This window comes from Ambystoma mexicanum, chromosome 12 (genome assembly GCF_040938575.1).
Source record: "Ambystoma mexicanum isolate Mex_15411 chromosome 12, UKY_AmexF1_1, whole genome shotgun sequence".
NCBI classification, from domain to species: Eukaryota; Metazoa; Chordata; class Amphibia; order Caudata; family Ambystomatidae; genus Ambystoma; species Ambystoma mexicanum.
Window position 1 is genome coordinate 997,945,315 of NC_090936.1, and position 26,803 is coordinate 997,972,117.

Consider the following 26,803-nt stretch of genomic DNA (forward strand, 5'->3'; position numbering starts at 1 on the left):
CAGGGTATGGAGTCTATGTTGGGGAGTCCCTAGGACACCCCTGGGTCACGGCACAGAGGGTGCTGTGTAACCCACATCACAAAAATACATGAGGCCCTATGGAGTAAAAGACCCCATAGCCCATTCAACACAAGGTTTAACCAAGAAAACACACTTCAACATGTCCAAGAGTGGGGGTAAAAGAGTCCCACTCTTGGCAGGAGAAAAAAAGAAACCCCAGAAATCCAGCAAAGCTGCTGGGGGACTCACTAGGTAGGGAAATTCAGCCTAAACAGAGAATTCTCCCTAACAGTGTCCATGACCACTTCTATGAATTAGAGGCTCTGAATTGGTGTGAAACGGGACTTCTGGAAGTTTGTGGAGAATCCTTAACTGTGAAGAAGGGAACAGGTTTCCTCAAGCTGAGTCGATGACTGTCCTGGGGACCTTGAACGGATCAACCAGTCATCCAGGTAAGGGTTACATGACGCCTGATCTCCTGAGGTGCACAGCCATCAGCTTGGTGAAAACTCTGTGCCCAGAGTTCAAGCCAAACGGGAGCACTCTGAACTGATAGCGAGTGTCCCCGGTGACTTATCTCAGGAGCCACCTCTGAATTCATTGGATCAGCGCATGGAAATAAGGGTCCTGAAAGTCCAGCGACACCAACCACTCCTTGAGAACTTCCTTCAACGTCACCATCTTGAACTTGTTCTTCCTCAAGAACTTGTTCAAGGCCCTGAGGTCCAGGATGGGATTGAGTCCTCCCCTTTCTTGGGTACCAGAAAGAAACAAGAATACCAGTCCGATCCTCTCTTTGCAAGGCATCAAATAAACAGTGTTGGGTAGCAATTTGCTATGCAATTCTGTAGGTCTAATTAAATTGGCACTTGTGTAGGAAACCTATCTATTTAAGGTACCCTATTCAATGAAAGCACAGATTGCCCTGCATTCCTCTCTTGCCTTCAGGGCTCCCTCTGCCCTCTTTTCTCTGTTCACTGCAAGTTCAAAAGGGCTAATTGAGAGTGTGCAGCAGTCTCTTCAACTCGTATGTGCCAAAGGCCTGTGTGAGTATGCAAGCAAGAATCTTTCTTTTTCAAATAATTGCAAACCAGAATTCAATCAGGATAATACATTTATAAACCCAACCATATCCTGTCTGCCAAAGACAAGTATGTGCTAACTTTATTTCTTTTAAATGGTCATTCAATTCCATTTCTAAAAATGTAATTGGTTACATAATGCATAATTACAGTATTGCAACTGTAAAACATTGTATTGTCTCCATGCTTTACAGTAAAGTGTAGTTTAGTGTATCTAAATATCATAGTGTCAACTATATTTCATTATGTTGGGGAAGATGCATCATATTGACGAGTGGAAGCTTTTGAAAATGTACATGATCAAACAGCCAAATGCTTTTGATGGCAAACCTAGTTCTGTAACCTGTTGGTTACATGCAGCTTGCGCTCAACTCACAACCTGATCCCATACTCCTTGACATTCTGTCCTATCACCCTGTTGCTTTATACCAGCTACCCTGAAAGTGAGATGGCCGCCAACTACAATATTCCACCTAGTTTGCCTAGTTCTCGGTTTGATACACCATACACTCTTTAGCCTCTTACTTTCTTTCCTCTTACATAATGAATAGACAAAGCTAACTAGATGTACACGCATACTAGTGATCAATAGTTCCATCCAGTGTGTACATCTATAGATCTACTGCACTACCATCACTGTGGTTAGCCTCCAGAGCTCGCTTTGCTCTAAGATTATGATTGCATTATATATTGGCACCTGCAGAAGAGAACTGGCCAAACTGTTTTCAGAGCCTTTTTATCACATCTATGTGTGTCCATTCACGCAGTTGACCTTTTTCAGACACACAACAAGGGTTTGCAAAGTATTTTCACCCGCTCATAGTCTAGTAAATTTTAGGAAGGGCCAGTACCATTTGCATGGGAGGTTTGAAATTTTAATTTAAACTTTGCTTTGTTTGCATTAAATGCAAAAATGCAAGTTTCACTGTGAAGGGTTGGCGTCTGGGTGGCAGCAGTATGCCAAACTAAAGTGGGATTGTGATGACATGCACCATTTTACAGAAAGCACAGTTAAATTTGTTGTCATACATTGCCATGGGTCGAATGCATTTCTCTTCGATCGAGTGGGTAAACTAAGTTACTCGACCTGCAGGTCATGTGGAATTTTAAAGAACTTGCAAGGTCTGACTTATCTCACTAATGTTTTACTTCAGTGGTACACAAAACTTCTGCATTGTTTTTCATTTTTATTTGTATAGTACAAGTAACTGTGTGGCATTAAAAATATTAGTAAAACATTACTAATCAACTGTGTTTGTTTGCTAATAAACAGCATGTTAATTAACAAACTCTGGTAATCAATTATGGAAATCAAATGTATGCTTTGCTTGCTACCTCTTCCATTGCACCCTTTTAAAGCAGTATTCTGTTCTTCCTGGAGTTTCTGCTGTGGTTGCTGGGGAGGTGGGAGTGGTCTATATGGAGGTTTCTGCAAGAAGGGTAGACAATACCCCCATGTGATGAACTACAAGGCCCAGGTGCCTGAGTTTATCTCCTTCCACCTGCCCCAGTGCTCAGAGAACCTCCCTCCAACCCATCATACTTGTGGGGATAACTCAAAGTGGCTTAGCGGGAGCTGCCGTCACTGATGTCTGTTGGCACTTTGAGGATCCTCTGCCCCTTCCAGGAAATGAGTAATGCTTCTGGCTTGTGGTTGTTGCGCTTTCTTCCTAAATGGGACGTGATGTCTACAGCCCGTGCCTCTAGATGAGAAGCCGAAGGACTGCTTGGCAGGCTGCTGTACCACAAGTCCTAAGGCCTTCGCAGCACCGAAATGCCAGACAATTCTCTTCTGAACAAGAGTACCAACAGCAATCCCAGACATGTGTTTCCGCTTGGTTGGGGCCTCATCAGTTAGGTGGAGCTGTGCCTCTCTAAGAACAGTGAGCAAGGGTTCCACGTCTGGATTGCCCTAGTAACTTAGGGTAAAAACCCAAAGCTACTTAATATGCATAAGGAGGGTCACCGAAACATGTGGCTGGGGTTGCTGTTGGTACTCTTGTTCAGAGGAGAATTGCCCAGCATTTCGGTGCTCGACTGCACCAGGGCAGGGCTAAGACTGATATGTTTTGGACATTTCTCCTCTGTGAAAGATAGTGAGCAAAAGATTCTGAGTAAGGCCCTCGTAACCAGGACTAATGTCCAGCAAAGGGACTCCCAGGACCCCCCCCTGTTTTCTGACGGGTAACTAGGGCCAAGGCCAGAACCACCCTCTCTCCACTGTCATCATGTACTGGGCATTGGAGTGTTGATGAAGGGATGCCTGCTGCAGATCGAGGTGAGGCGACAAGCCTACTTGCCTTATGCAGACCTTAAGCCAAGGCCAGTAGGTTGGCTTGGTCAGTGAAGAAGTAGGCTTCCCCCAACTCGCACGTCCCCAATCCAAACAGGACCAGGTCCCCTTCTTCGTCGTAGATCGACCTCATGGAATGTAAAAATTCGAATCTAGACTCCTGGGCAATCAGTCAACTGCCAGCGCCGATGGGACGGTCGCAGAGAGGCCTCTCGATGCAGACAACTGAAAGGCCATCAACGCTGCTGACAGCTTCATAAGCATCAAGCTCGAGGGTGTGGCACCTGACAAGGCCACCTTGGTGCCTCAACCTCTGGGTGCAGCTGGTGCCTGGACTGTCTTCATCATGGAGGCCAGATCCGTACCCACCACAGCTTTTTACGAAAAGCTGGAGCATTTGAGTTTTAAATGCCTCCCACTCCTCTATCGGGGCACTCTTAACCGGAAAGGACTTGCCCTGCTCCTCTGACGACCTGGAGTTGTGTCTATGGCAGTGTGGTTTCTTCTTGTGGGAGGACGAATAGAGCAACTTCTTGAGGGAGAGCGCTTCATTTTTCATGGCGCCCGACTTTTTCGGGTGTGGGGCCTACAGTATTGGCAGCCGACTTGAAAGTCGATCGCACCAGGGAGGCCGCCGGAGGGCTAGTTTCGCCTATCGTTCCCTGATCACCATCAGGATCGTATGCCGACAGGAAACACACTGTGTGACACTGCGGTCCAACCCAAAGAACCACATGCAAATACAGTGCTGGTCTGTGATGGCCATTTTTGAGCCACAGTCCTTACAGCACTTGACACCTGAGGTTTCAGGTTGTGACATATCGTCGTCAAGTGAAAAACGTTCTCATTGAAGAGAGTTTTTCCATTCCCAACAGCGTGCTGAGCGCGTGGAAAAAAAGGAACTGAGGTATGGGTGTGTAGTAACGTGATATATGTATTGTCAAGCTGGAAGGGATATCTATAATATGGGGGATCTACGGGAGAATGAAATCTAATGAAAGTCTTCCCTTTGAGTGTTCAGGACTTCTCTGATGAATTGGAGCTTCTGTGCCGGTGAAACCTGCGACTTCCGTAAATTCAGGGAGAAGCCCAAGTTGTGCAGCAGGTAGCAAGTGTCCTCGAGGAGCCTCGAAACCTGCACTGGAAACCGACGCTGGATCGTCCAGTATGAGAATACTAAGATGCCGGATCACCTAGATGGGCCACCACAACTGCCATCAACTTGGTAAAAACCCTGGATTCGGACGTCGGGCCAAATGGGAACACCTTCAACGGATAATGGTAATCCCCAATGACGAACCTCAGGAATTGCTTGTGCTTCCTGTGGATAGGCATTTGACAATAAGCGTCCAGAATGGCCAGCACCACCAGCCAATCCTGGCACTGCAGAGCCTGGAGAATCACCCTCAACGTTACCATTCTGAATGGGTCCTTTCTCAAGAACTTGTTCAAGTCGCTGAGGTCCAGGATGGGACATAGTCCTCCTCCTTTCTTGGAAACCAGGAAGTATCAGGAGCAGAGGTGTAGACAGGGTAGGGCCACCCAAAATCTGTAAATGCCCACTCAGCATTTACAGATGTTAATGTCACTCTGTGAGCCATACTACATTAGCTTCAGGTCCCACTTGTTAGGCAATCCTGGATATGTCTCTGAATAGGAGTAACAATCAGAACCCTTCTCTCCAGTTGGCACTTCCTCTACTGTTCCCTTCAACAGAAGTGCTTCCAATTCCACCTGGAATTCCTGTTCCAATGGACGTGAGGGTGATGGAGGTTTGTCTGGGGGTTTCTTTAGAAATGGCAGGCAGTAGCCTAGCTAGAACAACTGTATTATACAGGCGTCCGAAGTGATCGCCTTCCATTTGCTATGAACCTGGAGAGACTCCCCCCAACTGGAGATGTATGGTGGGGAGGGCGAGACCTCAAATGAGATTTCTGAGATGCGAGTGCTGATGACTCTATGGTAGGGCTAGTCTGTCTGGAGGCCCCTCTGCCTCTTCCCGGCCACGGGAACCTACCCTGTCCCCGCTTGGCCTGAGGAAGTTGCGACCTTCTGGTGAAGGTGGACTACTCCTTCAAGCCTTGTCATCCAGAGATGAAAGCGAAACTTTGCTTGGCAGGCTGCTGCTGCACCACCAGCCCCAGCGAATTTGCTGCCAGTTTCAAATCTTTAAGCTTCTTGAGGGACTCATCAGCTTTCGGGCCCAACAAATGTTCCCCATTGAAGAATGTTGGGAAGGAACAAGGGTACTCCCGAACCTCCAAGCAGTTTAGAGTTAGGCAAGACCTCTTTAAGGCACTAAAATGGACTAGGGGGGGAGGAGTGGCACTAGGAAGGCTCTCATGCAAACAATCACATACACAGACATAGGCAAGCACCCAAGAAGGTAGTTATTGTCTAAATATAAGGCACAATTAACTATTAGTTGGATAGATTTGTAATGTCCGATCCAAGGCATTTTAAAAGCTTAACTAGTGCTGTAGATGAGTCCAACTCCCCCTCCTTCCCCGAAGGAATGTGGCCCGTGGGATTCAAAACAGACCGCAGGCTTAGTGTGTGGTGTTTGTCACCATAGCCAGCACGAACTGACTCATCAGGTGTCCACTGTCCATCAAGGGTCCATGCACGTTAAAAATAGGACTAGCATGTTTTGTATGGCAAAGTGCACTTAGAGATAAAAATTATAAAGTATATAGTGTGGAGGAAACTACAGGACCCAGATAACGTTAGCAGGAGGAGTGAAATATGAATAGAATGAATGAAAATTAATTGTTTGTACATAAAAACGTAACATTTTTCCTTGGACTAGGCCTCAAGGTTTGTAAAAGTCTGCAGAGCTGCAGTGTGTTTTTGCATAGCTAGCAAAATGTAGAATAGCATGCTCTGACAAAACCACTGACAATGAAGAAAGAAGGCTTTGGAGCATCCCTATTATGGAAAAAGGACGGATTGGGATGAAGCCATGATCCAGCTCCAGTGACACCTCACAGCAAGCCAGATCTATATAAACCCCTGCCTGAAACCACTTTGGCAGGAAAGAATGTGGCGAGGGACAGGAGAAGACCGTTCGGGCAGCAGAGTCCTTTCCTACCATGCTCATTTTGTAAGATTAAACTGGTTATCCTTACAAGATTGCCTTTTTGCCCTATATCCCTAGCGGGGTGTATCGATTCTGGTGTGAGCGTAATTAAGAACACCCTTACAAGATCTAGTGAACGAACTTCACCTGGACATTTGGTGAAAAGCCAGAGATTCTAAGATCGGCAGATCTGTGCAGTACCATTGACATGCCCATGGCACGACCCAAACAGTCCGTGACATCCAGCCCATCGTGGAGCACCTGGCATTCAATCTCTTTACCATATCTGATGATTTGCAAATACCTGTCCCTCATCTCCCTCACTGGGTGTTGGTCAGCTGTCTCAGTGTTGGTATTCCACAAAATATTTGAAATTTTAGCAAAAGCACAAGAACCGTTGACTGCTGTTAGCACCATAGTCCCTGAGATGAAAACCTTTTTCACCAATGCGTAGACCTTCGACTCCCTATCACTGGGAAGGTTCTAAGTGGAGGAAGAGGACCTCAAGGTAACCATTGCAGCCTGTATCACAATCCCCTTGGGGTTCGGTTGCACCATCAGAAACGGAAAGCCGCCTCTGACAGGATTGTATTTGTTAATTCTGCGTCGAGTACGAACGCTGCCAAAGATGCATGACGGGCTCCGCGATGGTGCTGTTGAATGGCAGAGTTTGTGCGACCTGTGGTCCTCCATCAAGAATGTTGGTTAAGGTCGTACGGCATCAATGGCTTCGACAGAGCACTGAAACCGTCTTGCAGTACTGGCCATTGGAATGCGAGTACGGGACTGCCTGCTGAAACTCTATATCGGAGTATGTGTCCAGTCGGCTGACATCGTGGAGGCCCTCCGCCAACTCCAAGTCAGGCAACAGGTTCATGGCCAAGCCCACAAGTTGCTCCATCCCAAAATGGATTGGGTCGCCCTCTTCATCGAAGATAGGCTGCATCAAATAAAAACACTCTGTTCTCAACTCCGGCATGTAGCTTTGTTCACGCAGCATTTATGTTGGGCGAGATGCTTCCTGATCTGATATGGGTGCTGATGCAGATCTGCCCATCATGGTTGAGCATGTTTAACCTCCCCTGGCTGACTTTGTGCTGGACGAAACTGGCATGGTTGAAGCCGCCTGCAGCATCCAGGTCAAACCCGTACCAGCCACAGCCTTTTCAAACACCTGCCTCATCTGCCTCAATATCTTCCCACTGCTCCCTCAACACCCACTTTTGTAGGGTAGGCTTTACACCGGTCGTCCGACGAGTCAGAATTGAGTCTGTGCTTCTTTTTCAGAGAGGACAAAGAGGGAGAGTGGTGGGACTCACTGTGCACGTGCAACGGTTTGTTTTTTTATGGCACCTGCCCTCCTGTTTCTCGGGGTAGGCCCCCTTGTGTGAAGCTTTTGTGACCGACTTCGGCAGTAAATTTGAAGGGGGTCTACCGAGCCTTCACCGCCCTTGCGTTCATGGCCAGAAATCAACCACATTGCTCCTTATCATGCCAGACACCACAACACAGATATGTGCAGGTTCGTGAGGGACATCATGGAGTTGCAGACCTTGCAGCACTTGAAACCATATGGTTTAGGCCCCGACATTCTTGTGTAGCAAGAAAATTGAATCCTAAGATCGAGCTGTGTTCCGAGTAGCGTGCTGAGCATGCAAAAACTGAACCGAGTTAAGGGGGCATAGTGCATCCCTTTTGTACGGCGATCAATGTCACATCCGGTGTCAAGGAGTGGCGTGGTTGAACACAGGGGAGTTGAGAGACTATGTCAAGCCGCACTACTCACCTGTTGAAAACGTTTCTTAGCAGCTGTTGCTTGATGGATATCAGCAAGATGAGGAATCAGTGGGCGAATGCAATCCATTGAATGAGGTGATCTTTAGAGGCCTAGACTTGCTACGATCATGCTAGTGTTGGCATTGGGATACTGAGGTACTACTGTCTGGTTCCCTTAACTTCCCACACCTGGTCTCTATATGTACTGTGCCCATCACTAGATAGCGATCAAACAATATAGTATAGTGGTGTCCCTTGGGGCAATTTACTGTTTTCATGACTACACTAGGTATTTGACTATTATGTTTTATAGCACTTAACTAATAGCGGTATATAGGTGTTAGCTAATAAACGTGTTTACTTTTCAGTATACCAGTGTAGTGTATGTTCTATGGATACGTAGGTGGACTAAGCATACCTTTTTTCCAGCCTACGTCCCCTCTCATAAGTTAGGCCTGACTGTTCTGCCTTGAAACTTGCCTTGAAAGGGGCTTGGCTTACATTTTGGGTTTAGTGTACTTGCACCACTTCAAGGTTAGCGATTGTACTGAGCTCTCAAAGGTTGGTGCAAAAAATACATTAATAGGGTACATAAGGGTCAAGACCTGGATGGGTGTTACTGGAAAAAATAATCAAGACACCTTAAAAGGCAACAAAAGAGGGAACTGATCAAAGAGTGCATAAGTCTTCCATGCAGGAACATCAACCTTGCATAGGCCAAGGTCTGCATTAACTCTAGCCCAGGCAAGGAGTCTGGGCCAGTAAGGCAGCAATGTTCAAAAGCCAAGCTGTCCAACCGCTCATCCTGCATATAGAGCTCTTGTCATGATGCCTACCCCCGGGCATCCGGACCCAGCCCAGCAGCCTCGGGAGCAGGCATCCAGACATTTGAGACCCCAGCAGCTCCGGCTGGGGGCTATCTGGGTTCAGTCCTGGCGCCTTAGGCACCAGGCTCATGATAGACATCAGTCCTGGCGCCATAGGCGCCAGCCTCATAGACATGACTTACCTCCTGCAGACCATGCTGCAAATGAATCAAAGCCCACGTGAGGCCTGGATGGGACTATTTTATTACAGGGACTTTCTTTTACTCGGGTGTGGTTCTGGAGAACTTCTTACCTGGGACTACTTTGCAGGCTATTTAAACCACGCCCGAACAGCAGCCCATGCTTCGCGTTATTCTGCACTTCAGCAGCGTGACGCTCACCGTGCCTGCAGCATCCAGTCCTCTGCCACGCCCGCCTCGAACCTGAACACCATCCTAGAAGAAAGAGAAATAAGAACAAGAACTTATCTTTTAATTTTCATCTGTTCCCGAATTCGCCGCACTTCAGAATTGGAAAAGGCACGTCGGAAATAAAAGCATTGCATCGCTAGCAGGCGCGCCGCGCCATACTTACCGGTCTGCATCTCCACAGTTCAGCGCTGCAGCCATCATTTCATCACTGCATCCGTGGAACCTGGAAGGGACAAAGAACAAGGTGAGCCGGGTGCTAATAAAGACAATCAAAGCAACCATATTATACTCACCAGAGTTACCGCTCCCCTGGGCATCTTTCATCGGCGTTCCACCTCTTTAACGCCGCACCTGTGGGAGGAAAGAACACTTGTTAAAGACATTTATTTCGCTTTTACCGGACAACGCTGGGTAATACAGACTCCTACCCACACGCAACCTGCAGCACTTCAGGTGAACTCTTCTCGGATTAAGCTGCAATACAAAGGGATAAAAACGAGTGAATAACAGACAATTGAACTCTATAGACATTATACTTACGGCTCCTTGCCATTTACCACGGAGTCCAACATGTCTGGAACTCGCCCAAAATCTTCAAACCAGTGAAGCAACTGGGATTCTATGCGCCCTTGCGCTCGGTGCAGGATGGAGAGCTCATCATTACAAACAATAAGGTGAGACAACAAAAGGGGAATATCGGGGTGCTTAGAGGGAACAAATTAAACAAGTGTTTCCTTGTGTCCACTGGGTGGCTAATTCCCCTCCTCCTGCTTTTAGGAATCTACTTTTACAAATCAAGCAGGCAAAGCTAGGAAGGCCAGTCCAGTCAGCGGTCTCTGCACTACGAATAACGCTGGTGGAGACCTTAGCAGTCCAGTTCCGATCGACGCCCCCGTGGGAATCAGGTGAGCGTTACAGCTCTTCATGAAAGTCACTCATATCCCACTTCTCCCAGGGACTCCAATCAAAGCCGGACTAGGTCACCTTTTTTTTTTTAATCAAAGATGGGGTGAATCTTGAGCTTTTATGCATTTTAGAGGTACTAGAACGGAGAAGCACCTTGCCCACATGTCTGAATGCAGAGCTGCTTGGTGTTGGAGTGGAGCAGTCCCCAAGTCAGGGGGAATAGACTGCTTTCAGGAGGGCATATAGTGACAGGCCAAGGAGGTGCTTCTGCTGGCCTGAAATGGCGCGGTGAAGTGAGCCTTTGCTCCACCTCAGTCAACAAGACCTTTGTGAAAATATTCAACATTTTCTATGTTAAATCGTGTCATTGGACTTCACCATGCTAGAGGATCTGGTGAAGAACCGTACCTTGACTGTAATTCCTCTGAGCCTGAAGCAGACTCCCTGGAGTGCTGATGGTGCTTCTTGGAGGATGGAGTCACTCAGAGCAGGATCGCCTATCCAGTTTCTTCAGACTATTCTTCACACACTCTTACCAGGGATAAACTAAAGCCTTGTTTGTCTCAGATGAGCAACAATCATTTGAAGCAGAAGGCATGCTCTTGGCAAGAGTCTTCCTGCCTTTGTGGAAAGCTGTGAAGACCATTTCACCAGATTCCCTCATGGTCTCCAGTAGTATGGACTTGTAGGGATGCAATCCTTTATGCCATGGTCTGGGGCCCAGACAGCACTTTTGTGGTTCAGACAACGGAATTGGATTTCCACAGTCTCTGTATGGGTTTAAGGAATGGGTCATCAGCGGAGAGATGTCACAATAAAAAAGAAAGCATACTCCAAAAGCAACCCGTATAAAAAATAAACTGTAGTAATGGGGCGCAGGCAGCTCCATAGAGATCACCCATGATGTCACATTTGACTCGTGTGTGCAAAAAATGCTGGCCGAAGACAGACCTGCACCTGGAGGAGATTTCTTAGATGAGCAAAATAATCTATTGGAATGAATTTTCGGTATAGAATATAACTTCGTATATATGGGACAATAGCAGAATAGCAATAATATATCGCAGATAAACTGTATAGTAGTGGCAGTAGCATGTGCAATTTTCTTTACAGTGGGTTTGCAGACTATACTGGGTTGTTGAATGCTAGCTCCATAATGGGAGATGCTAAAGCTGTGCAAAGGGCCTGGGAGGGAACAGGAGAGGTAGAGACTGCAGCAGGAATGGACAGCTCCTTGCAGATTTTGAAAAGTTCCGCCGAATTTTTAAAGGATACCGATTTTGATTATGTATGTTCGTGTCAACCTGCTTTAGTTTTAGTTTCATAGGAAGGGACATTCTCTTTAGGATAGGGAAAGTTAGGCCTTCATACAAACCCCTTCCTGTTAATAAAAATGGCTGATGTTCAGAATATCACCACTTTGTATCCGCCTCTCATTTATGACCCCACACAAGTAGCAGGTTGCCATCAGTATTATGGCACACCATACAGATGCTGCTTTATGCAGAACTCACCTCTTGCCTTTTGTCAGGGTCTCTGAGGCATCGGCTGTCACACTTATCATGCTGGGGGCTTCAGTTGGGCTCTCGGTCTGTGTATTCATTGGCATGGATGTTTTCACTGGACCCACATCTGCAATAGTCAGCTTGTCGATAACCAGGCAATCTGCATCACTGTAGGATCAGAGTTGACACAATTCTCATTTTCTTGTTCTTTAGAATACAAAAGCTTCCCATGCTAGGTAGGCAATCCTGCCTTTGGGTCTCAAACCTCACTGATTGCAATACATTATGTAACCAACACGCAGAACTCATGAAAATGCCAATTCAATCTGCATCTACACATTAGTACACACCAGGAAAGTGAAAGGCATGCAAAATCGGTATTGGTGCTTGAGTCCCACTAATTGATAAAGCCTCTTGTTGCAAAAAGAAAAGGCGTAAGAAGTACTATAAAGTAAACGAGAGCATCCAGGCCAAACTAGAGGGAGAAAGACTACCAAAATGTACAACAGCGCAAGCAGGGATGCCTCTGCTGAAATACCATCTTGATGTGGTTGGTTTTCCCCAAAGCTGTTACTGTCAAAGATCACTGAGACAACATACTTTGTAAGCACATGGATGTTGTTGTACACCCTACAGACATACAACTAATTGAGACATATGTTGTGAGTGCAGGTGTGTGCATATGGAGAATGTCTCTGCATATTCTGCACCTTAATTTGTCATCATGCGCTTCAGGAATACGTTCTGTACCTTTCAAACAAACCTTGAATTTGTATTTTGAGTACCTAGGAACACACATTGTTAGTGTTATCCTTTTCTGAATGTGTATGTCCTCTATGCATGCATTCTCATGTTCAACAGGCATGCATGCATGCATGCACTTGTATGCCATGACCACCCAACTATGCCCCAATATTGATTATTTCCTGTATAGAAATAGTTTTGTATGGTAAGGTACAGGAATTATTGTCCTATTCCTACAAAGGAGCACTATATTCCTTCAGCTGAGTGCCCATAGCGAGATACATATAGTACATCACATTGTTTTAAGGCCAGGATCACACTGACCTTTGTTTACAGTGTTTTGTGGATATCTGCAAAAACAGAAGTTCATACATAGCAAACAAATCACAGGTTTCCCAAAAAAAACGATGTTCAAAATCGTTTCAAAGATCAAAGCTTGTCAACTGATATGCACATTAGCTGTTTTACCAGCGGGCTTCTACTTTACGAGGGCATGTCGGCTGCAAGCAGTCATATTTCCTATTAAGTCAAGAAACAATGGGTAGTGATAGCGGAACTCCTACTTTCCATAACCACTTCACAGATTTCATGGTTTCATGGATTTTAAAATCCTGGTATGAGAAGCGTGTTAACATCTTACAATTACCAAGTTACTGTGATTGGACTTGCTCTAAAACTCTATGCTTTTCCCACACATTGAAGCAGAATGCCAAGATCACTTTCATGGTGTCAACTGCAGTTCTAGGACAAGGTAGTGTACAACTCCAACAGCATTTTCATATTGTGCCATCAAGCGTTAAGCCCCGCAATTGGCTCCCCAAAGCAGTATGCAAGCACCATGCAGCTGTGTTTTACATGGCACACAGGCTTGACCCTTTCCAGTGTGTGGCTGGGTGCTCCCAACAGCTAAATGATTCTAAATCCAATAGGTCTGTTAATGTTCTGACCAATGGCAAATGTGTGCTGTGTAGTAGGTTGGAGAAAGAAATCACCAACGAGTAGGAGTTAAAGGAGTGACCATGAAGACAAACACATCCTAATCTTATATTCAGGCTTGCACCTATTCTCTACCACTCTGGCGAAATCTTAAGCAGGGGATGGACAGGGAGAAAGCAGCATATTTCTTTGAAATTTGTTATCCAATTTTGCATCCTCCTGGAGGATACATCTAATGTGCATTGCCTACAGAAGGCTTATGTAGGAAGACCACCCAGCACCCATAAAAATTATCTTGATTGGGAAAAGTGGGGAGAATTTATGCTGAAATAGGAATGCATATTGTGAAGAGGAGATGCGCTCTACAGAAGAGTATTTCAATGCAGGACATGACCCATTGTGTAAAGATTGGATTGTTGCTCTTGAATCCCACTGCAGGACTTCCAGACTGCAGTGAAGGCCCTTGTGGTCTCGCACATCGATAGGGGAAAAACCCTCCGGATAGAGCTCCCAGCTGCTCACTTGACTCCCCTAAAAGCTGTCCCCGAGGCTGCAGCACGCCGCATTACAGGTGCACAGAAATGTGACTGAGTCACCCCTGTCCTACGTGAACTACAATGGGTTCCTCTCCAGACCAGGATACTGTTCAAGACTGCATGCATCATCTACAAAGCAGCCACGAGTAGCACTCCAGCGTACCTGGCAGGTAAGCGCCATATCTCTGGTGGCACACTCCCCTTGCACAGTATATTGACCAACTGGCTCAAATCACATTGGTCGACAAGGAGAGGACCCACAAACAATCATATTGTCACGCACCCACTCTCTGGGACCTGATCCCGGTGTGGGCTCAGAATGCCCCCACAATTTTTCAATTGTTCAAATCTATCAAAATTTGGCTTTTTCAACAGCACCTGACCATGGATTAATGCGAAAGGATGCATACAATGCAACTCATAGTAATGAGCTACTGTTAAAAGATGCCAGTGGCTAAGAAAAATAGGAGTGGGGGACAAAATGTGCAGGGCCATCTACACGGGCCCACCTGCAAGGGTTGTAGTGAATGGGGCAAAATCCAGGGAATTTGGGCTCAGTAGGGGCACTAGACAGGGCTACCCCTTGTCCCCTCTACTTTTTGCACTTGCAATGGAACCAATGGGGGAGGAAATCCGCAGGGATGCACGGATAAGGGGTATAGGGGTGGGAAATGAGTTCCATAAAGTAAGAATGTATGCAAACGATATTATGGTATACAATGCCGAAAGTGCTCCAGGTGGTAGAAGAGTATGGAAGCCTATCGGGTTTTAAGGTAAATGTGAACAAATTGATCCTCCTCCCTCTGGGGGGGGACAACAGAGGAGCACAGAATGGATTGGAAGGGGTTGGGGATACAGGTAGAGAAAGATAGCATGAGGTAACCTCAGAGTGAAGACACCTAGAGAATTGCACAAACTATACGAGTTAAACTCCCCCCCCCCCCCCCCCCGACCCCTTCTGCACCAACTCTTCTGGGAGCTAGATATCTAGTCGAAACTTACCATCTCATGGCTAGGGCGCCTAAATGCACAGAAAATGGCCCTCCTCCCTAGAATATTATACCTATACCAGGCGTTGCCAATAGAACTACCGGATACATACTTTGAATAACTTAAAAGAAGGATAGTGAGATTCCTCTGGCAGGGAAAGAAACAGAGTAGCCTAAAGACAAGTCATGGCCTGACTCAGAACATTTTTGCCCCCACGCACATAAAAGGACGGACCCTAGAATGGATAGCCAACCGAAACTGTAACACCACTATCTCCAAAATCCTGCCACAAACATGGACGGATAACCACCTCATCAGTTTCTCATTAACTATAGAACTGCCTAAACCAATTAACCAGGATATAGTACCAGCCATGCCAACCAGAAGTAAAAAAGACATTACTTTGGAAAAATTGCTCCCTCTCCTTCTACCAGCCCTTGCTGTTAGCGATACTAACCAGGACCCTAACATACTAGTTGAAACATTGAACAACGCCATGTCCAATGCGTTGGACATAATAGCCCCCATCAAACTTCGTAAAAGCAAACGAGAATCTCATCTCAACTCATGGTTCACCCCTCACCTCAAAGAACTACGAATCCAAAAGCGCAAACTCCAAGCTATCTGGAGGCATACACCCTCGGCTGAGAATAAAACCATCCTTAACAACTTTGCCAATAAATATAAGAAGGAAATAATCCAAACCAAAAAAGACACATTCAATGAGAGAATTAGCAAGGCTAATTCTAATTCTAAAGAACTCTTCTCCATCCTCCGGGAAATGGAAAACCCTATTGCTCCCGTAGACAACGTCCCCAAAGATAAACAGTGGTGCACTAGCATCCAAAATGCCCTAGCTAACAAAATTGCAACTTTGCAAACCAAAATTGCAAAGAAGAAAGCATCCTTGAGCCCTACTAAAGCCCACACTATCCACTCGACTAATTCACACCGAACAGCCACCCAATACAATTGCCAACCTTTCAGTTTTACCAACATATCCATCCTAGAAACCGAAAAGGTGATCCTATCACTAAAGCCCTCTAACTGCCAAGGTGATAACTGCCCTGCACAAGTCATTAAGGACGCAGCACGAGATTTAGCACTCTTCATCTCTAAACTAATTAATGCTTCATTTAAATCTAGCATTGTACCATCTAACCTCAAAGAATCTTGGGTACTACCCCTCCTTAAAAAACAGACCCTCGATCCAGCCATCCCTACCAACTATAGGCCAATCACCACAGTCCCATTCCTCCTCAAAATCATTGATAGAGTAGCCTACCTCAAGATCCAAAACTATCTGGAGACAAACCAACTACTAGGTTCTCGCCAATCTGGTTTCAGACCATTACATGGCACTGAAACAGCCCTTATCCATCTCAAAACACAAATCGACGAGCTGAAGGATAAAGGTAAAACAGCTATGCTCCTCCTCCTTGATCTATCAGCGGCCTTTGACCTGGTGGACTACGCAGTGTTATGCAACCACCTAGCGTCTGCCGCCCATTTCTCAAGTGAAGCTATAGCCTGGGTACAATCCTTCCTAGCCAACCGTACGATGAGTGTTCTCCCCTTTAGCCTCAGCGGACCCAATACATATCACCTGTGGCGTCCCACAAGGTTCATGTGTCTCACCTACCATGTACAACATCTTCACTAAGCCACTCTTCGACAAATTGGACAGACTAGGAGTAACCTATACCAACTATGCGGACGATACGCAAATCCTCTTACCACTATCTGGCAACTTTGTCGAAGACACAGCTCTAGTAAATAAGATCTACCTCATCATTCAGGCATGGATGGCCTCCCACGGCCTCTGCCTGAATGACGACAAAACTGAGATACTGATCCTGGGCTCCGACTCCAACCTTAGAAAACTTAGCCCAAACTACCGTGCCTTTAACATTGATGGCAACATAATCAAAGTGGCAACAGAGGTAAAAACACTAGGTTTCTACCTCGACTCCACGCTATCTCTCAAAAAACAAGTTAATTCCCTAGCGTCCTCCACAGCTTACACCAGCAAATTAATCAGGGCCTGCAGACCCTACCTCTCGAAATCTAATTGCATCACCCTAGCCAATGCCTTAGTAATGTCAAAACGGGACTATTGAAACACCCTCTATGCAGGAGCTAGCAAAACTGCCATAATCAAAATGCAAATACTTCAGAATAATGCTCTTAGAGCAGCTCTGGACATACCCCATAGAGCCCACATCTCTAACATCAGAAAAGGCCAGCATTGGTTAAAAATCAGTGATAGAGTTCTTCTTAAGACACTATCCCTCACCCACAAAGGCCTGAATAACAATGCGCCCCCATATATCTCGGCCAGACTGACAAGAAAATCCTCCACTCAACACACTAGAGCCGCTAACCAATTTCTGCTTGAAACACCCAGATTCAGACTATCCAAAGCGGGTGGGGCAAGCTTCCCAGTTAGAGCTGCTCACGCCTGGAATGCACTGCCCACCGCACTGAGAGCCAACCTACCCTACACCAGATTTAGATGCAAAGTGAAAATTTGGCTTTGGACCAACGACGACTTACAATAGCGTTAGGCCAGGACCTATCAAAATTTTTACCAAACTAGGAACTTGTACTTCACTTATCCGGCACCGAATGCACTCTGTATACCTGCTCTGTAATTTCTTCATGAACTGCACTCCCTGTATGTATTCCATGTATGTAACCTAAGCTCAAGTATTCTTATGACTGCTGCGCCCGGCTACCCCTGGGTTTTGTGCACATTATCAAATAAATAATACAATACAATACAATACAACTGGTACAACCCAAGGAAAAGGGAGGGGTGCGGCTACCTGAAATGCACACATACTATAGGGCGGCCCAGTACAGAGCTCTAGTCCCCCATTTATGGGTAGATAAACAAAAGCAATGGGTGGGCACCGAGAACCACCTCTTTTGGCCAGTCAGGCTCAGAGAATGACTGTGGACACCGCATGAGGCATCCCCGAGAAAGGTAAGGGCACACAGGCTCCTGGGCCCGCTCTGGTCCGTCTGGAGAGTCAAGAGGGAAATGGCGGGAGTTACGACCAGGCCCTCACCTTTGAGTCACATTTGGGCACTACCAATTAGGGACCGCATCCCCGGACACAAGAGATTCCAAGACTGGTTCGAGGGAGGGGTGGAAATAGTGGGCCAGGCCTTAAAAAAAGATGTGTTTATAGAGCTAAATGAGCTGAAAGAAATCTTGGGAGGGGGAAAGATCTCGTTATTTAAATATTTGCAGCTAAAAGGGGTACTGATGTCTGAACTGGAAAGAGGACCTGCAAAGGTAACTGACACACGCAGAGAAGGTACTAGACACGAGAAAGGGGAGGAAGGATCTCATCTCCAAAATATACCAGGCCCTAATAGAAGCACAGGGTGGTGACAGAGGCACATAGGAGGAAGTGGGCGAGGGACATGGGAATGAAGATGGAGGACCATCAGTGGCAAAGGCTGTGTGAGAATGCGCACCGCCCATCAGTGGCCTGCTAATACAAACTTCATGGGTTAAAACTGCTATACAGGTGGCAGTGGGACCGGGCAAGGCTATCACAGATGTACCCGGGAGCAGACGGCCACTGCTGGAGAAAATGCGGGTTGAGAACGGACTACTGACACACATGTTGGGCATGCGAAAGGGTGCAGAGATAATGGAAGGAAATCCTGGGATGGATAAGGAACCTGGATGGGGTGGATAGACAACTGGACCCCCCTCCTGGTGCCATTTGGGATAGAGGTAACGGAAGGGGACTGGGTCAAGCTCCCGCACATGCTGCACTTCCTACTGCTAGCGGCCAGGACCTGCATAGCAGGAGGCTGGAAAAGAGCGGAACTTCCTAGCGAAAAGCAATTGGTCGCCAAGGCCCTTGATATATATAGGATGGAACAGCTCACTAGACAAATACATGGACAAACCCCCTCAAGGGCAATGGAATGGGCGCCCTTCCTAGAAAGATATGATCCGGAGAGACCTCAGCTATGAGAAGACCTTGGGACCCCTGAGACCCGAATGAGAACGTGAAACTTGAAAGGGCGCAGGTCCAGAAGGGCAGTGGAGGGGGGAGGCACTACAGGTAGGTGAGAGGGGAACGGGAGATGATCTGACATTGATGGGCCACACAACGGACCCCAGAGTGGGAATATGGTGAAACCTCAGCGGATGTGGAGAATAGACTCTAAACAAAACGAGGGATGTGTAGAAGTAGAAACTTGCTGATGGCAGGTTCCGGCGATCTAGATGCTAGTCGCACCTAAAGAGCCATGTTTTTTTTAAAGGGGGATGGAATAAGGGGGGATAGTTGGGGTAACTTTGTTCATTTGTTGAGGGGGGGAAACAAAAACTCTAAAATTCTATCGTGGTGAGCAGTGTAATAAGTAAATGTGTAACTGTCTATGATTGAATTTTGTCAAGTATGTTAGTGATTTTGAGATTAAGTTTAGGCTTAAAAATTATATAAAAATTGTATGTTATGTAAGAGAAACGATATTTTTAGAAATACATGGAAAATTTAAAATAGAGTATGTATTGATATTATGTGTTCTTAAACTATTGTAATGAGGATGATGTAAACGTTTGTTAAACTAATGAACAACTTTTATTTCTAAAAAAATAAATAAATTGTAACTCTGTACTGTTACAACTCAACCATGACAATCCACTAATAAAGCTAATTTGAAAAAAAAAAAGATGCCAGTGGCTACGAAACCATTGTACAGTGCACGCTCTGTTTCTCTCGAGCTAGGTCCACGCTTTAAACAATAAAAGAACAATAAAATAAAAATTGCTGCACTGAAGGCTATTTTCTGCATGTGTGCCACAGCAAATTTAAAAATAAGGTTACGACAACGGTTGTCACAAAGTCACGAAGGTTATGCTCCAATTAATATTGACAGGTTTCTACTGACCGTCATTTCTTCAGCAGGGTTGGCAGACAGTTGCTGAAAAAATTAAGTATGCCTTGTTCCTCATTTGTGTGAAAGCAGTGCACACCTTTGGGTAAAGAAAGAATGTGCTCAAAAAGACTGCTGTATACAGATGGAAGAATGTGAATAGTTTAGAAGCATGTTGAGCGAGCATTTTATGCATTGGCAGAAGTAGTTGTCCTATGAAAGTAGTAACAGTTCACAAAAAGCCATGTATGTGAATAGATGAAAAGGCGTATGCATGAGGTATATCATGATTAATTTAAGATTACACAGAGCAAGATTACACAAGATTACACTGAAAGGAGTAAAGAGGTAAAGAAAGAAAACGGGAAGACCTTGTTAAAAAGAGAAAATGATGGCCCTAGTCTGCTGACAGGCCAATTTGGGTATTCAATAGTTAGATGATTCAATAAAGTGATCACAGCATACAGTAAGTCTATTAAAGAAAGAGGATCTTCTTACTCTACTCCGTTTCCTTTTGAGAAGACCTGGTAGAGGGATTACCAACTTTAGTGGAGGAAAATCGATGTTTTGCAAACAATATCATTACTTTAATTTCTTGCACAGCTGACCTTAGAACTGAACATTTTAGCCACGCCTGTCTTACACAGAAAAGCCAATAGTCAAAGTGTAGGATACGTTGTCAAGCATAGTTGCTCTATTAGGAACTTATTTTGTGTTCAGTCATTTATCTGCCCAGGTTCAGCATGATTGTCCATTCTTCATGAATGATTTTTACCAGAGGGGGATAGCATTCTAATATGTGTCAAAAGTATGACTATTATAGTATTAGAAGTGGTGTGACCGAGGGCAATCGCTCATTATGCCAATATATGTTCTTCAAGTGTCTCAAATGATTTTGAGTTCTTGCATTGGCCGCAATATTTTGTCTCCTTATGGAAGCAGCCATCCCCAACAAGGACTAGGCAAGTACGTTTCAAGAAACAAATAATGGCAACCTTCGAGGTGCCCTGCATTGGTTATCTAGAGGCTTTGAAAGGCAATGTGCCTTTTTTCTCCATTAAGTATTTTTTAAAGCCGGTTCATCGTCCCATGGGACTTATGGATTTAATAAGTTGAACTGATGATGCCATACAGCTCAAAAACATCCTAACCAACCATTGTGCGCAATAAAAAAGCCTCAATGACAGGACTTGTGAAATATTTAAAATTAATGAAGGTGTGGTGCTAAGCAGTATGAAAGATGGCTTCTCCGCCCACAATTTGAGACTTGTGAGGGAGGATATGTACAGGCGGGTTGACATGTATGTTATGAGTGTTCTAGGTTGAACATATACCAGAACTAATGGAGTGTTGGTTTGGTAACATTTTTTGTCACTGCTGTATACTAACTTCACAGTGCGTTAAAGGTTTTTATCTTTCTGTGTTTTTGGACGTCCACAATATTTGATGAAGGGATGGTACCTGCTATGTACAATATGAACTGTTTTGCAAACTTGGAACTCAAAATTGACCAACTGATAGCACAAGCTCTTTTAGTGAAGAAGAGCTATGGGAAATTTTCACTACAACCAGTTGTAGATTTGTATAAACACAAAGTGATCCCTGTGATAACCTATGCTGGCGATACGTGCTTAGGAATGCCCTGGCTAGCTTGGGACAAATTAGAGGCAAGATATTGGAGAAGAATATTAAATCTTGCAAACTCAGTGCCAATAGGCGTTATCCGTCACAAACTTGGCCTACCATTCAATCCACGTACATGTGACTTGGAAAGCACTGTCAACCTGTAGAAAGGTAGAATTAATGGAGTGCCCTGCCCAATATAAAATACTGAAATTCGAAAGCAACGCACCAGAATACTGGCCACTCAAGCTATGAAGAGAGGAGTGCATTACATTATTGGAAAACCTATGCACCCAGGTCGAAACACTACGTGACGAGCCCAAGAGAATTAAAACATTAGTTCTATTAGTAGAGTGGGCCCAAACGGAAGCAAGCCGGTCAGCCTCCAAGTCCCATACCTTATCAAGAACCTTGGTGAATTTTCCTAATTCGCTTCCTACTTACCTAAGGACGAGTGCCAATCCTAATCAAAGCGAAGGCCAAATGTGCTATGAACAAGACAGAACTTAAAGAAATACGGCCTGGAAAATTCTGACATATGCAGATTATGCAACAAAAAAAGAGGAATCTTTACAACATGTGCTAATGTTTTGTAGATAACTTAACGAGGAGAGGGAAAAATACCTACATAATATCTTGGCTCTGAGATGCGGACAAGACTCCGATCAATGGTGGGAAGCTTTATATGTAGAACTGCACAAGAGAACTGTGAGAAGCTTCTGTATGTATTTGGAAAAAACGTTAGAAAGAATAATAAATATGGCAAACAATGCATACATGGAATTTGAAAGCTGTTAACATTTAGCCGAACGCACGACATGGGAAAAAAAAAATGTAATTGATAGTCATTGAATGGTGAACTCAGAAATGGCAATGACTATTTCCCTTCGTCATTTGTTTGGCTAGGTAGGAGAACGAGTAAATGAACAATTGGATGAGTAAGCAAAAAAGTTATGTATTAATTTACACTAAAATGCTTAATAAATAAATACATAAAAATATGAACTGTTTTTATAAAAAAATGTTTATAATGAAATATTAAATTGTTCTTAACAATTATCTGGTAGTATGCAGTGGATTCTTTGACCACAGTACTAGGCAAAGCTTAAGATTATACTATCACATAGATAAGGGAGAGGTAGCATGTATCCGTGTATGGTTGATTATATTGTCTCTACCCATCATGATACAGGAACCCCCCTGCCCCCAATATCAAAAAAGGTGGGAAGTACCCATAGTTTGTAATATATTGTGAGGGAGCCCAGGCCCTGAATCACCTGCATCATGTTATCAAAACAGCTGGTGGCAGTAGGTATTTTTCGACTTTTTTTCTATTTTTGCATGCACTTTTCCATTTTACTACTTAATGCCTTTTAGATTAACACATACTTTAAAATGGCCATGCCACGAGATTTGAGACTGTCCTTTGGCCATCGTGTATTTTAGCTTTCTTCCTTCCCTCTCAGGGTCGTATTTGCTCTCCATGGTAAACCCTGTCCTGGGCAAAGCTGTATCTTTCCTGGAAAAAAGAAAATCAGTGATATGCGTTTGCGGCTGGATGTGGGGGTTGGGACTGTCTGGTCACAGTCTGCATCCTGGCTAAAGTGTGTCTGTTGCTGGGCAGATGTGGTTTCCGGGGGCTGTCCATGATGGCACAGCCCCTGCCAGGTTGAAGGGTGCATATCCTTAACATGGGTGGGCTTAAGGGAGACTACCTTGGATCTTAGATAAAATGAGGACACTTGGAGCCAATACCCCTACAAATAGGAACATCTTGCTGAAGACCTGGAACTTGTTGCAGCCATCCAGTATTGCCTTCTTGAACTGTCTCTGCAAAGCTATTATTCCTAGAAGGCCTTTATAGGTGCTTTACCCCTAGACCAGTTGGAACAACCAGTCTCATTTCCTTTTTGAGCATTCTGCCTTTAAAAGCCTTTGGAACTGTCCTGGAACCGGACTGTGGGCTACCCCCCACCTGCATGGGTCACCATCCCGAGTTCAGATTTGGGACTCTGCAGATACTAGCCTTATGAAACACAAGGCCTACCACTGCAGTTGCAACTCTCCAGCATTCCACCACAAGGCTAGACTTCCACCAATTGTTTGCAGTGGCCATCACAGATATCAACCTGCATTGTGAACCGTGGGGTTCTCGGAGGTCGTTGACAACGTGGCAGTCTGTTTTTCATTGTGCCAGGGTAATCAAGCTGTCCAGTGCCAGGAACGTCTTGCCAGATCTAAATGCTGATGCCGAAATTGACCTCTGCACCAGCAACCCCCCAAGAGAACCATGAGACAGAGCATGGGGGCCTAGCCATTTCAGAAACCTCTGAAGTAGTACCCGAGTGAAGTACAGGGGGTAAGCAAACATACCTTTTCCTCACCCCCCACAGCATAACATTCTTGCCCTACCTCTCCTAGGTGGAGTTCTGGTCATGGGTCCTCCCTCTGGAATTTCCCTAAACTGGATGGATTAGGAGAGGGTCTCCTAGGAACTTTACTTTTATTGTTCTTAATCTTTGAACACTAACAAAGTCTTTGCCTATGCCTGTTCAGAGTACGTTAAGACTCCTAACCTCCTGCAAAGAATAATATTAGGAGCCTAAGTGCTCTAGGCACCATCTCTTCTAGAAAGGTTAGGACTCTGTATAAGTATAAGGTTGTGTATTGTGTTTTAACTACACTCTTGCTTATAGAAGAGTTGCTCATCTATAAGGTAGTCATGCTGAAGTCACCCACCTACCTCGCGGAGAAACTCAGCATCTCCGGCGAACAGCGTACCACCAGAAACCAGGACACGTGTAGACTTGAAATCCGCAGCTGCAAACAGGAAAGGATCCGAAAACAAGCCTTCTCTGCCTATGCCCCAAGACTATGGAACCTCCTCCCTGTCGGCATCAGACTTGCTCCTACAATTCAGAAAAGAACTCAAGACCCACCTCTTCAAGGAGTCTCTCCTCCTCAACAACTAGGCCATCATGTCGCCACCTGACTCGCTACATGCCGCTCAGTTCTATTCAAAACACTGACTGAATCATGCAAGTCTCCATTACTTATCTGCCATGTGCATCTATTCACAGGTGAACATTCACTGTGCCACATCCTCGCACATGAACTTTGTGTGTGTTTTTTTTTACTACGGTGAGTAACTCCTAATTACTCTTACATCCCGTCCCCTTTCTTCCATAAGGCATGGGCGATTACAACTGAATATAGCACCAGGGTGGAGAGGAGACCCTCCTTAAGCAAATAAGTTCCTTAGAACCGTCTGTCCGAAGGCCGCGTCTGATTTAGAGCTGGCGTTTAAACAGTAATGCTTACAGAAAGCCGAAGGGGTGGCACATGTCGCCGCCCTGCTTATGACTCGCCATGGGATCTGTCGCTGGAAGGCGATGGCTGTGGCCTTGGCTCTGACCGTGTGAGCATGCATTTCGGCTGGCAGTGACTTGTGCTGCCCCTCGTAGGCCTCTTTGATGGTGGCAACCATCCACTGTGAAATAAGCCTTGGATGCCTCATAACAAAGTCTGGAGCACCTGTTAGGCAGACACCTGTGCAGTTCTCTTAGGGACCACTGCAAAAGGCTTAGGACTAAAGTTGTTGGCAGTAAACCCAATTGGTAGCAGTCTGTACCACCCAGATTTATCTGGTAGCTGTGGCTGACCAGCCAGACTTCTCTCAAGAAGAGTTAGGCAGTATATAGAGTATACACATTAGGTACAAAAATACAGTAGCACAAGCAAACACTGACCAGAGCTTGGGTAAAAAGTATATAATTATTTATTTAAAAACACACTTGTAAAAATACACTGGCACTAATATGTCAAGCAAGTTCAAACACAGTCACTAGAAATATATACACCTCCCTGATTAATTATTCGACAAGTCTTAGGAAAAGAACACCACTTATTATTAATACAGGGGCGAGTGCTTAACCAAGATGACACTCCAATAAGTATTTAAAAAGGGATGGAAAAGGCAGAATTAGGAACGCACACAATACCAACACTTTTAAAAGAACCACAGCAAGTCAGGGTCTACTGTAGAGCAAGAAAGTTCATAGGCCAGACCCACTCTTGGAGATAGCAAGGCGGAATGTGCCCAAGATCACACAGTTGAAGTACGCTTTAAAAGTCTTTGCAGATAGTTTTAAAGGAGTTGGATCAGTTCAGAAAAGTTATTTCAAAGGTCCCAGGTCACCCCAGGATCGAGAGTCAAGGATTTACGGGACACCTTGAACAGTCTGTTGCAAGGGAGACCAGGCAGGACACAGTACCTGAAATGGTAAGAAAGCTCCAGCGGGGGAGGTGGTTCCTGGCAGCGGGTGCAAGTCGGTGTTTCGTCCACGGGAAGAGAAGATCTTGACGTGGAGGAAAGCTGGAGGTCGTTGCACTGCCAGGGAAGAAACCAGCCACAGAGTTTCCCGGTTAAAAGGTACTACCCTTTTATTCACGGTAGTGGTGAAGCGTGGCTATCCGGCCGCTGGGGTGCTTGGCACGGCGATTCGACCACGAGACGATCCAGGAAGGGCGAAAAGAGAGGGCGAACTGGTTAACCCCACCAGTTCAAAGGAAGAAGACTCTCCAGGAAGAAGATCTTCTCTGTCGTTGGGAAGTGGTGAGTCGGTTCCCCAGGGCTCCACCGGTGGTGTCGTCGTTGCAGGTCAGCTCAGCTTCTCCCTCTTCGGATTCTTGAGGTCCTGTGGCAACTTCTGAAGTTCCAGTCCCCAAAGCCCTGCTTTTATGCAGAAAACCCCCATTCATCAGTCCTAGCTGTCACTCAAACATGCTAAGTGGTGAGCCGGGTGGCTCACCACTGGGCCAATCACACAAGAGTGCGACTTGAGTTGCCGAGGCAACTCAGTCCAGGGTGCCTATTCCCCCCCTTCCCACACATCCTGTAGACCCAGACAGAGTGGCACCATTTTTGGAGGCTTCTGTGTAGAAGCCAGCCAAAAGTCGAACAAAGGGCTCGACTTGGGTTGGAGTTACAGAGGCGAAAACAAACGCCATTTTAAAACCGAGTCCTGGCAAAAAGACCCAACCGGGGAATAAATATTAAATAAATAACCCGCCGGTATCTTTAACATTGCAACAAAAAAGTGGTGCGTTTAAAATGAATGGGAAAATCCCATAGGAAATATTCGGGTGGAATATTTCGTGTGGTAACCACTGCCACCAGCCAGAAACT

At 45.4% G+C, this 26,803-nt stretch overlaps 1 protein-coding gene across 7 annotated transcripts in view; it reads right to left on the reverse strand.

Moving 5' to 3' along the window:
• The window catches only part of PPP6R2 (protein phosphatase 6 regulatory subunit 2), a 2,012,581-nt gene that overhangs the window by 76,746 nt on the left and 1,909,032 nt on the right, over positions 1–26,803 (reverse strand). For all 7 annotated transcript variants that reach the window (XR_011281892.1, XM_069629515.1, XM_069629514.1 and 4 more), the window contains one exon: positions 11,888–12,046. Coding sequence is in view for 6 of the 7 variants with exons in the window: in XM_069629515.1 (XP_069485616.1) it covers positions 11,888–12,046 (159 nt within the window). In the remaining variant the exon portion in view is untranslated. The remainder of the gene's footprint in view (positions 1–11,887; positions 12,047–26,803) is intronic.